This window comes from Cinclus cinclus, chromosome 3, assembly GCF_963662255.1.
Source record: "Cinclus cinclus chromosome 3, bCinCin1.1, whole genome shotgun sequence".
In the NCBI taxonomy this organism is placed as follows: domain Eukaryota; kingdom Metazoa; phylum Chordata; class Aves; order Passeriformes; family Cinclidae; genus Cinclus; species Cinclus cinclus.
Window position 1 is genome coordinate 91,412,265 of NC_085048.1, and position 11,726 is coordinate 91,423,990.

Below are 11,726 nucleotides of genomic sequence, written 5' to 3' on the forward strand. Positions count from 1 at the left end.
TTCATTGAAGTTACAGAGCTGTAAAGCAGGACATTGTTTTGCATAGGATGAAGGAGAAGGTAGCTTGAAAGTCAACATAAACTTTAAGCAATCAAATAATGCAGGATAGTTTCCTCTTTCCTGTAGAAGAAAAGGAAGAAGAAAAAATTGGTATTGGGTGTCTGAGTTTTTGTGTCAAGAATAAATTCTTTGGAAACTCCAAAGAAAGTGAAACAATAATTGTGCATTTGCCATGTGAAAACATCATTACCCTGTTGTGACTCTTGCTTAAAACTTGGCCAAACGTGGGAACAAAATAATCAGTCTTAAACTGCTTTTCAGATATAAGTGAATTCTTTGGAGGTCATGACACATGTATTAAAAATAAATCTGGAAAATTTTATTTGAGGTAAATGAACTGGCTGAAAGTCGAACTGAGCTGGAAGTCAAGCTAAATAATACTGAACAGGAGATTGCCAAATTACAGGAAGAAAGAAACAAGGTTGCTGAAGAAATGCAATATGTTCAAGAACATTCAGAAAAGAGCAAAGTAAGTTATTCTATCTGCATTATTTCTATGTTCAAAGCCAGATGTTCAAGTACAGTACCTGTGTGGAGGCTGGTCAAGTGTGTCTGTGATAATGTACAGTATTAGAGGTTGTTACTTCCAAATTTCCAAGAATCCAATGTTTTCTTCTGGGATAAAAAGATTACTTAATAGTTTTTTCCCACTTCCTTCCATCCAAATTATGTTTTCTTGGCGTAAATGCCACAGCTAGTTTTTTAGACATTTTTCAGTGTTGAAAAATTCTCTACTATAGGCATTCAATCATCAGATTGAGAAGGTCAGATAAAAAACAAGCACTTCTCAAAACTACTTTCAGCGTTTCAGTGGTGCCAGTTTAATTCAGGACATAATAAAGGAAGAAACAGTTTTGAAGCCTTTTTAAAAATTTGTTTGCATTTAATTCCTAGAGGCTATTTTATAGTCTAGACAACTCTTATTTGTGAACAATAGTATGTCTTTAAACCAATTTGTCATGTCTGACCTACTAACTTTATTTACAAAATTCTATAACCAGAGGTTTGTTTCTATTGTGGCACTGAAGATTTTGAGTGGGATGGGAAGAGAACAGGTATTTCTGCAACTTTCAGAGAGCCAAAATGGAAATGGAGACTAGCTATCCAAAAAGTAGTTATAAAAGTGGATGAAAATGCTTAGAAAGTTTTATCATCTTAAAGTGAGGAAGTGATCCTTAACCTCTCAAGTCACTCTGAGGGAGCAACATTTGAAGAAAGTTAAGCTTTGTTTTTGGCAGTGCTGCCTGTTTTAACACTATTGGCAGACTTGCACTTGTTTTCTTTTAAGAGAAACTTCCTTTGCCTCCTTGTCTTACCTTTTGTGTTCAGATGTTCTTTGCTTTGATTATCGTATATTTAGCCACTGTTAAATCCATTTCTTACTAAGTTGTTTTTGAAAATTCAAAGATGCTTCAGATTTAAAGAGTTTAATGGGTCGTCTCTCTCTAAATTGAGATAATTCCAAGTACCAAAGAATGTACTATTACTATTTACAGATTCAGCTGAGTCAGACAACTTCAGAAAAAAATGAACTGGCCAGGACTTTGGAGATGGTCCAGAATCAACTACAAGAAAAAGAGAGTGAAATTAAAAGAGAAATATCAGAATACAAAGACAGACTAGTTCAAGCAGAGAAGGAGCATCAGGTTGCTCTGACAGAAGCAAACGGAAAGGTAAATCAGAAAATAGGAAGAGAGTAGTGTTGTGAGTTTTTAATTCAGTTCTATGTATTTTACAATATTTTACTGATCCTATTGCAAAATAATTTCTTTGCTTACAATATTTCCAAAATCTACATATACTTACCTTTCAACTTAGTGTTTACTTAACTTTTTTCTCTATAACAAGCTCTAAAAAGTGATTCATCTCACAACTTATTAAGCATTTAATATATATATAAAAATCCACTGAGACTATAACCTTGAAAAAGTGAAAACAACACTGTTTAATCCAGGAAGTTGTTTTTTTTGGTAGGAAGAGGGAAGAAAGCTTAACCAGTTCAGGATATGTGGACAAATTTGTTGGAAATAAATTTGTCAGATGCTCTGTATACAAAGAGCCATCAATTGACTTTACTGCAGAAAAGTCTATGAACTTGAGTTCAGTAGAACACATGCAAATAACTATAATTGTTTCTTAGTTTTCGTTATTATTAATGTATGTGTAAGAGCAAGCTGTAGTAAAATATAAGGACTTTCTTCTAACAGACTTCTTAGAGGCAAGATGCTAGTATTCAAAATATATACATGAGAAAAATTGCCCTTTCAATTTGAAACTCCTCAAAACATAACTATTAAAATTGCTGTGGAATTCCTGTGGGTTTGTGATATGCTGTGAGGTGCATCTTGAAAGTGCAACTTGGTGTCCTTTCTGGTATCATAGTAATTAGGCACAATATGTTTCTCTAGAATGAAGTGGAAATTGAGGCCTATCATGAGAAGATTAGTTCATTGGAGCACCTTATCAGCTCACAAAAACTGGAAATTGAACGTTTGAAGTCCAATAATGAGCAGCTAAATAATTCCCTTAAAGAAGCTAATCAAGCCTTAGGAGAACTCCTAAAAACTAAGGTAAGAAAACCCCCTAAGTATGATAAATTACATGAGATTCCACAAGACACTGTGTATTAAAATAAATACAGGATTGGGAACCAGTGCTCCAAAACTTTGGCTTGACTTTAGTACAGCCTTTCTTTTGCTAAAGAGAACACAGAGCCTGGAGAAAACATTGTTACTATTGATGTACATTGGAAAAATTCTATTCTATGTGCCATGACTGAGATCACCTAGAATTGGTTTCTGTGACCCTAAACACAGCAGTCTATTGACTACAGTGAACATTGCAGCTGAGCTAAAACGTGGTTAGAATTCACTCAGTCTGCAGTGCCTCTATTTTCTGTTTGTGAATTACTTCCATGGTAAAATGTATTATGGTCTATCCCTAAGCATTAGTCTTGATAGATTGCTCTTGATTCAGCTTTTTCAGTTCTATTTTATATAGAATTCTCATTACAGCTATAAACTAGTGCAATTCTCTGACATAATTGCTCTCAGGGATGCTGGAATATGAGCTCCACATATGGTAAGCTACTGATAACTGGGAACAGTTCTTCATGTCCTTGGTTTACTTTTTAGTAGTACAGGTGAAGCTTCACTGCCATACACTGAACTTCTATGCCAATAATTCTATCCCTGCATTTTTTATTGTTTTCTGGGTGGTTTTGGTCTTTTTTTGGTGCTGCTTCAGTCTGTGATTGATTTCTGGCTCCTCCAACTCTGTACACCTACTTCAGGAATTAATCCCTCTCTAAATGCACACTTGAAGAAACAGTCAATTTAATTTACATGCAAGTAAATACTGAATTACAACGTGCTCATCTTGATCAACAATTCTTTATTCTTAGGGCCCTCCACTGTCATGTGCATTTGGTTAATAAGAGCAGTCCAAGGATAAAGTACTATGGGATGTGTGCCAGAAAACATGGTAGTGTCAATGTAGCAGAGTAGGCTCCTAGCTTTGCTCTCTGTGTTGGTACCAGACCAATGGGATGATGAAAGGTTCATGCTGGACATTGTGGAGAATTTCTTTGCTATAGGAAACAGTGTAAAGCATTGGAAGGGGCTGCCCAGGGAAGTGGTGGAGTCACCACCTCTGAGCTCAAGGCAGCCCTTAGTGCTATGGATTAGTTGATATGGTGGTGTTTGGTCAAAGATTGGAATCAATGATCTTGTAGGTCTTTTCTCACTTCAGTGATTCTATTACTCCATTTGATATTATAATGTTGAAAAGGAGGAATTGTGTTTCTGGTGAAATAACTAAATTTCTTATTTTTTAGGCTGATAATAGTAACATTATAATTCAGCTGAGGAAGGAAAATGAATATGCCCACAGTAAAGTGCAGATGTGGATGAATTCCTGTAAGCAGCTGGAACAGGAAAAGGAAATGTTGCAGAAACATCTAGCTGAACATGATGAGCTGCTAAAGAAGGAAAATCTGACTATGGCAAAGCATAATAAAGAAGGTAACTGAATCTAGGTTGTCTTAATGCTGTCTTAGTGGTGCATTAATATGTAAAACTTTCTTGTTCCCTAAAATGTCCACTTGCATATGTAGCTCTAGTATAGAGCGTGATTCTTAATTAGGAGGAAAAAATTACAAGTGCAAATGTCAAATATTTTCAAAACTTAGCTAAGCTTTTTTTCTTTTAAAGTTGTTGTTTCTCTTTTCAGAACCAACACTAGGTTCTGAATAAATATTTAAATCCTACATTTTTGGTGTTAAAAGTGACTTAAGGAAGGGATGTTTTTCTTAGTAAGTTTTATGTACAAGTTCTTTTATCATTTTCCAGCAAGCTTTTCCCTCTGATTCCCATGCTTTGTTCCTAATACTTTGGCTCATCTCATGAGATGCAAACATATTGTAGATGATACTTAAAGCAAGTTAAGGGTGCAAGTGAAGTATTCAGAATTTACAAAATGATAGGGAAAACGTTTCCTCATGCACTGGTCAAGGATTCTTTTCAATATTTGCATATTTGTTCTATATTTAACAGGAATACTGTTATGTCCATCATATTACTGAATTTGTTTCCCAGTTATTTTTTATAGTTGCACTGTTACGGAACATGTGTAATTAAAAGATGCTTGACCATTGCATGATAAATTCTTACATATGCATCTTTTATGTTGGTTATATGAATAATCATGTTTTTCTTTGAAAGCTGCTGATGATAATGCTATTACAGAAGAAATTAAGTTAAAATTGGAAGAATTGCAGGAATCTACAGAGGTGAAGACCAGAGAAGCAAACGAGAACTTGGAGAAATACTGCTCTCTAATTGTTAAATATCATAAACTAGAGGAAGCAAATGAGATGCTGAAAACACAAGTCAGTTTGTTGAGTACTCAGCTGAAACAGCAAGTGAGTGATGCTGTCAGCACTCATTTACTGAATTCAGAGAAGTCGTTAACACAGAAGAGCAAACACTTTGTCAAAGACAGAAGGTCAGATGAAGATACCACTAAGCTTTCAAGTAAAAGGCAGAGATGTGAAGACAGCAGGAAAGAAAATGGAGGACCAAGATCTCCTGCTCCAGAGACTTCATTGAAAAAGAAAAGGAAGTGTGATATCTCTCAAAATCTGCAGGGTTGGGACAACACTGACTGTGAGTTGGATGGGCTTCCAGAAATAGTGCAGAAAGGTATTTAAATGTTCTCTGAGCAAGCGGGTGTGCATTTCTTTTGTTTTGTTGAATGGCTTTTACACTGAGTTGGTGACTATGCAAACATTTTTTGTGATGGTGATGGAAGGTGAAAGGAGTCAATGAGAGATGTGGCAGTTGATGCCAAGTCAGCCTTTGTGGAACACTAGTACTAGACCAGCAGAACACATTTCTGTTGGATTAATAACTCCCATTCTGCTAAGAGCTAAATGTTTGTGGCAGTCTCATGTGCTCCCATCACCTCACTTACAGGTATAGTGTGCAGTGAGGCAACTGGAGAGCAGAAACTGGGGTGGAATGGTGTCTGGAGGGAAACCCAGGTGTGTTCCCCAACTATTTGCTTATTTGTGTGCTTATACTTCTTTCTATATAAGTAATTGTGTTAATTTGCAAAACATTAAATTGACTAAAATTCCCTGAGTTGAAACTGACTTGCCCACAGCAGTAAGACATTACCATCTTCATGAGAGTTCACTTTCCATCTGCTATGAGTGCCATGAAATTAGGCAGCCCAGTATTCCATATAAGGGTTCACTGCAGCAGAGGGTAACTGAGAAGGCTGCACAAATCAGGGCTTGAAAAATATCTTGTAAGTTCAACTACTTATTAAGTTGCTCTTAATAATTAATGTAATTGCCATTATTAAAGGACTAACCATAGGGATACTGAATAACTTCAACTTTGTTGGTCACTCCCAGAAGTAAGGATTTCTAAGGCTAAACATTATTTGCATTTCACTTTCTTACCAGCATTACTATATCTTCTAAAAATAGCCCTGTTCCGAGGACATATGTGCCAGTACATGTTTGACTTTTAGGCTAGATGGAGAAATAACAGACACTCTATACATATCTACACAGAGAAAAGTTTTAAAAATCAAGAGCATCATGTCACAGTATTATAAACTAACCAGTACTGGTTTTCAGTTTGGAATTACTCTACACAATACTCCATAATAATGTACCTGTAAAGAAAAAGACCAAATCCTTTAGGGCTTTTTTCCCTATAGAATTGTTCTTGTAATTCAATGGTTGTTCTGTGATATCCAAGTTTTGCATTTAAATTCTGAAATATGTAAGATCTATTCAGCAATCTTTGTTCCATTTTCTCCAATGGAACAAATGATTTATTTCAATCAGCTACTTTATTCCTATTGTGAAAAAAGAAATCTTTTTGAGGAAATGTGATTGCTTTAGGTGATTTTTTTTAAAAAGCTGTTTATTTTCCAGGGTTTGCTGACATCCCCAGTGGCAAGGTCAGCCCTTATATTTTACGTAGAACAACGCTGCACCTCAGATCCAGTCCCCATCTGGCTTCAAGTGAGAAAAGGCCTTTGCCTACACAGGACTCACAGAAGTGCAGACCAGACCATCTTGGTGAGCGCTGCTGTTTGACACCTGGTGGCAGCAAACCACAGAAAGTAAGTTGGAAAAATTTTTATCTGGGTATGAAAGTCATGGGGAAGACTTAATGCAGTCACTAAATATATTTGTCCTGCCAAGTAAATTTGAGGAGATATATTCTTTGTTCCTCAACAATAGAGTGGAGAGATGATCATAAACACTGGATGACTGAAACATGACATAGGTCTTGACTGCACTATCAATCTGCAAATTGTTTGTGTGCTGTTATTTGTGAGCTCAGAGGAGCAACCAGTGAGAAGCGTGAATTCAATGTAGGTATATTTTCAGTTTTTTCTAATGGATATTAAAGAGCAGATACTGCTTATATTGTGGCTTCTTAGGTTGCAGGGAAAGTAATTACCAAAAAGACTAACCTCTGGGAGTTTGACCTGGAAGTTTTCTGCAAATACCTTTTCTTGGAATTTATAGATTAACTGCAGGTATTTGAGAGGCTATTAAACATGTAAATAGGGAACATTTGTGTGATGAAGAATGGGTTGTGTTGGAAGGGACATTATAGAGCGGCTGATTCCAGCTTCCCTGCCACAGACAGGAACACCTTCCACTAGACCAGTTTGCTCATGCTTACCAGATTTTGTTATCAAGCAAGTAAATACTACACAGTTATGTTTTGAAAATGGATTATTATTTAAAAAAGGCTAGTAACCAAAGTTTACATTAACTTTGTGTGTTCAGTGATAGACACATTGCTGAATGTTTCACAGAGTATCAGAGCAACGTGTTCTTTCTAAGGTGATGTAAATGCTTTGCAGATTATAGAAAATTGTTCCAAATACAGGACAGAAATAAACCTTTTGTTGTCCAAAACTTCCTCCGAAGTTTGTACCCATGTTATCTCAAGTTGAGTAGTAAGTGAATAGTTATTGGTAGCTCTCTGTATGAGGGCTGCACAGAAATATGTCAGTAGATAAAAATCCTTCCAGTTTGCCAGGTTACGCGTAAGTATTCTCTTGACAATCATCAGAATCTTGCACGTAGCTTTTTGGGTCTTTTCTCTTTTATTCTTTCCTAGGTTTTTTTTCTCATCCAGTTATTTTCTTTTAGCACATGAAATATGTTGGCAGGATACCAAAAGTAAGTAAAGGCAAATGCCACATAGTTTAGTCGATGTATAGCTTTTGAGGCCAGAAAACTATTGGGAACACAAATCAGATCAGACCCATAATTTTTTTGAGCTACAGCTATAGGAAATTGGTGTTTTGCAGTGAGAGTGAATCCAGTGAAATTGTGTATGTTGTTTCAAAGGATAATTACCCCACTTGCCAAGAGTTGCTGCTTCTTACATACATTGCCTGGAGGTCTGTGTTTTATTACTGTTTCATTAAGCGATGCCAATAAATTTTATTTATATTCCTTTATGTCTGTTTCCCTATAACCTTAGAAACAAATGCTGTAGCTTGTAAAGAATCTGAGTAGTGCAAAAAAGAAAGGAACCCCTTGTTCACAGCAAGTTGTGTAGTAATCACCTGCCAGCATGGTGTAAGCTTGCTGTAGACTCTTGCTAACCACAGTCAGGGTTATATAGCAAATAACAGTTAATCAGTAATAATATTTTCTAATATAACTGGAGGAGGGATTTCCCAAACATTCCTTCTCTTTGTATAAACTTGTATTGTCTAGGTCCAAGGACAGGCTACTCCTCACCTTCAACTAGATGGCAGTAATTAAGATTTCAGTGTTGGTTTTGTTGCCTCCAAGTGTAAATATGCAAAAGTCATCAGTTCCAGAAGTTTGTGCCCTTCTCTCTTGGACACTGCTAAATATGTGTGTTGGTTTTATTCCAAGATAACATACATCTGGGAATTTCTGGAGGAATTGCTCATATTGTTTCATCATTTGTTGAAACCATTAAAAAGTGTTGTTTCATGCTTTATATGAATATAGTAAATGGTATTTTGTTTTAAAAGTGAAATAAACCTTGTTTCCTTCTCTTTGAGAGGTACTTGTATCTACTTGATTTCAAATACCCAGTTTCAAACTGTTGCAAATTTCTCAAGGTGTTTAAAAAGTGCCTGTCATGATCATATGCAAATGTATTCACTTTTCTATGTGAATTTAATGTAGTATTTAAATTGAGTGCTTTGACTGCACATCGGTCAAAATGTGAAAGCAGTGGTTTCTGCCCAGATGTCAGCAAAAAAGTGACATCCATGCTTTATGTCTGCAGAATATGTACAGGAAAAATTAAATACAGCTCTTGGTACACAGTACCAGGTACTTTAGTAAACAGCTTGAGTACTGTCTGTTCCTTGTGTGGCTTTTTTTTGTTCCTGGAAAATAGCTTGCCAGCAGTGTAGCAGATATTTCATCTCGTGCCACAACAAAGCAAGAGTTATCAAGCCTCACTGTGTTGTGTATTCAGAGTGATAAGTGCCTTAAAAATATGTTTTTCTGCTTTCAATATGTCTATGTCTTTTGCAAATTCACAATATTTAGTCTTTTGCAGCAAGTCTTTTGACCCAAGGCAGAAAGCTAATATGGTTTTCCATTACCAGTAAACAAGGATGTTTTTGTTTGTGTTACAGGAAAATGATGAGCAGCAGTCCCAAGCTTTTCCACCCATGAGTTCTACATCAAGGTCACCACTTTGCCTGCATAAACAATCCCCAAAACCTCTCTCTGATAATACTAGGGAGAGTCGTACAGTGCGCAAAGCAAAAAATTCCCTAAATGAACAAGGATTATCTGAGCAAGATGAGCAAAAAGAAAATTGTAAGGTGCAGTGAATCTGACTTAGTCACTACTAAGAATAACTAACTGGTGATCAAAACCAGTTTGTAAAATAAATATCAGAACCATATAGAGGGCACCATTTTCTCTTCTCCAATGAATAATGATATATGGCTTCTGAAGAGATTTTGTGAATATTTACTAATACCAATAGTCACTCACACTAGTGAAATAATAATGAATATATATAATTGATCTTTTTATAGAATCACAGAATCAATTAGGTTGGAAGAGACCTTTGAGGATCATTGAGTCCAAGCTGTGACCTAACATCACTTTGTTAACCAGACCATGGCACTGAGTGCCACATCCAGTCTTTATTCTTAAACACCTCCAGGAATGGTGATTCTGCTACCGCCCTGGGCAGCCCATTCCAATGCCCAATCACTCTTTTTTTGAAGAACTTCTTTCTAATGTCCAGCTTAAACCTCCCCTGGTGCAGCTTGAGTCTGTGTCCTATTGCTGGTTAACTGAGATCAACCCCCACCTGGCTACAACCTCCTTTGAGATGTAATTGTAGAATTATGACTGTAAGATTTTCTGTAAATACCTCTTTATTAATCTGTTAAAAATTAAACTGTAGAAAAAGTGGCCATATGTTGCCATGTAGTTAATTGTTGTCATTTTTGTGTACTGATGGTTCATTTACAAATGGAAAATTGACTCAAGTACCTAAAAATACTAGTTTCCAGGAAGGATGTGGCAAACACTCTATTGGATGATTCAAAATGAAGCAGTGACTTACTTTTTGAGTGCAAGACAAAAGTATAGGAGCAGATAGAAAGTGAATCCCCAGTGCAGGTCTAGTGTCCTGTGTCTTGATATCCCTTCTTCCTGATGGAATCATAGTGTGCAGATAGGGGTGAGAGATTATTCAGTGTCAAAGAGGGCTGTCTGTTTCCCTGAAACAAAGCATCTAACGATGTACTTCCCTAGCTGATGGTCATATGTTGATCTTCACATCTGCCAAATGGCCTTTGGCCAGCCAGTAATGGGGGTGAGCACTTTGTACCAGGCCAGAAAGGACCCGGTTACAGCAAATCTGTTCTTGTGCTACCAGCAGTGGTTGTCTGCTGCTCCTCTGCAGGTCACCCTTCACCTTGACAATGCTTAACCTCAAATCTGTCTCTATGAAAATCGTTGAAGACCTGTGCCTGATGTAATAAGAGGGCAAGTGTTGGGAAATGGTCAGATGTCAAGAAATATCTTGGAATGGAATGCCCTGTGTTACCTCCTGCTTCATTCAAATAGCATTTAATATTCTGGTATCATCAGTGCAAGAGAAATAACTCCACCCAGTTCATGACAGTGCACTTGAATTTAGGATGATTCATTACAGAAATGCTCACCCCAGCTTGTGGAACTCAAAGGTCTAACTGGGATTGCTCAGTAGCACAGATCAACTTAACTCTATAGGAAAAGGGTGACATCAACCACATCATTATTCAACTAAAAAAAAAATTACTTTCTGATAATTTATATTATACTTGCCTGGCCAGATATTGGGGAAATCAAGCTCTTGGACAGGAGCAGTTGTGCCCTAAAGCTCCTAGATGCACAGCAGGCATGCATTTTCACATTGTTATTGTTACCATGTCAGAAAGATGTTGTTTCTTCTTTCAAAAAAACCCACAACAGTGTGTAATAATGTTTTCTACTCCTTGAAAAAGATTCCTTAAAATAAGAGAGAATACTTTTGTTTCAAGTTGAACTTTTGAAGTATAATGATAGTTTTAGCCTCAAAGCAGCAGTTTTTGCTTTTTACATATACATATCTCCATTATTCTGCCTTTCTTACAGTATTGTCTATTAGAATGCAGTAAGTTTAGGAGAAAAAATTATCTACTCATCAGTTTAACCAAACAATCTTGAAGTTCAGCATTTGTATTGCAAGCATAACAGAGTCAGGCAAATGAAAATATTTTTTTTGTTCAAAAGATCAAAATCTTGCCATACAAGCAATCCTTCAGTAACTAGATATACCTGTGCTTGGGCTCACAGCAGTAGATCTTGTGGCTTTTTCTTAAATATCTCAAGTTGTTTGTTAACTCATGTCAGGTAATTAAAACAGTCTTTGTGGCACTATGCCTAAAGACATCTCCCAGAGAGACTGAAAGGGGCCCACCTTAAAGGAGGCACTTTTACCTCATCTTATGTCAGGATACTGTCATATGTCAAAGCTCATAAAAGCTAAATTATTTCAGACCAAGTTTTGTATATAGGGGTCATCTGTGGAATTACACCAATTTTAAAAAAATAAGTGTCTAGAGGTAGAAGTATGGGTATGAAG

At 36.5% G+C, this 11,726-nt stretch overlaps 1 protein-coding gene across 1 annotated transcript in view; it reads left to right on the forward strand.

The window, feature by feature from the left end:
• CENPF (centromere protein F) overlaps positions 1 to 9,928 on the forward strand; it is a 34,101-nt gene extending 24,173 nt beyond the window's left edge. Inside the window, exons 13-19 of the mRNA XM_062489305.1 lie at positions 389 to 529; positions 1,557 to 1,733; positions 2,469 to 2,630; positions 3,896 to 4,082; positions 4,782 to 5,261; positions 6,512 to 6,702; positions 9,232 to 9,928. Of these exons, the coding sequence (XP_062345289.1) occupies positions 389 to 529; positions 1,557 to 1,733; positions 2,469 to 2,630; positions 3,896 to 4,082; positions 4,782 to 5,261; positions 6,512 to 6,702; positions 9,232 to 9,432 (1,539 nt within the window). The 3' untranslated portion in view covers positions 9,433 to 9,928. The remainder of the gene's footprint in view (positions 1 to 388; positions 530 to 1,556; positions 1,734 to 2,468; positions 2,631 to 3,895; positions 4,083 to 4,781; positions 5,262 to 6,511; positions 6,703 to 9,231) is intronic.
• The last annotated feature ends 1,798 nt before the right edge of the window (positions 9,929 to 11,726 follow it).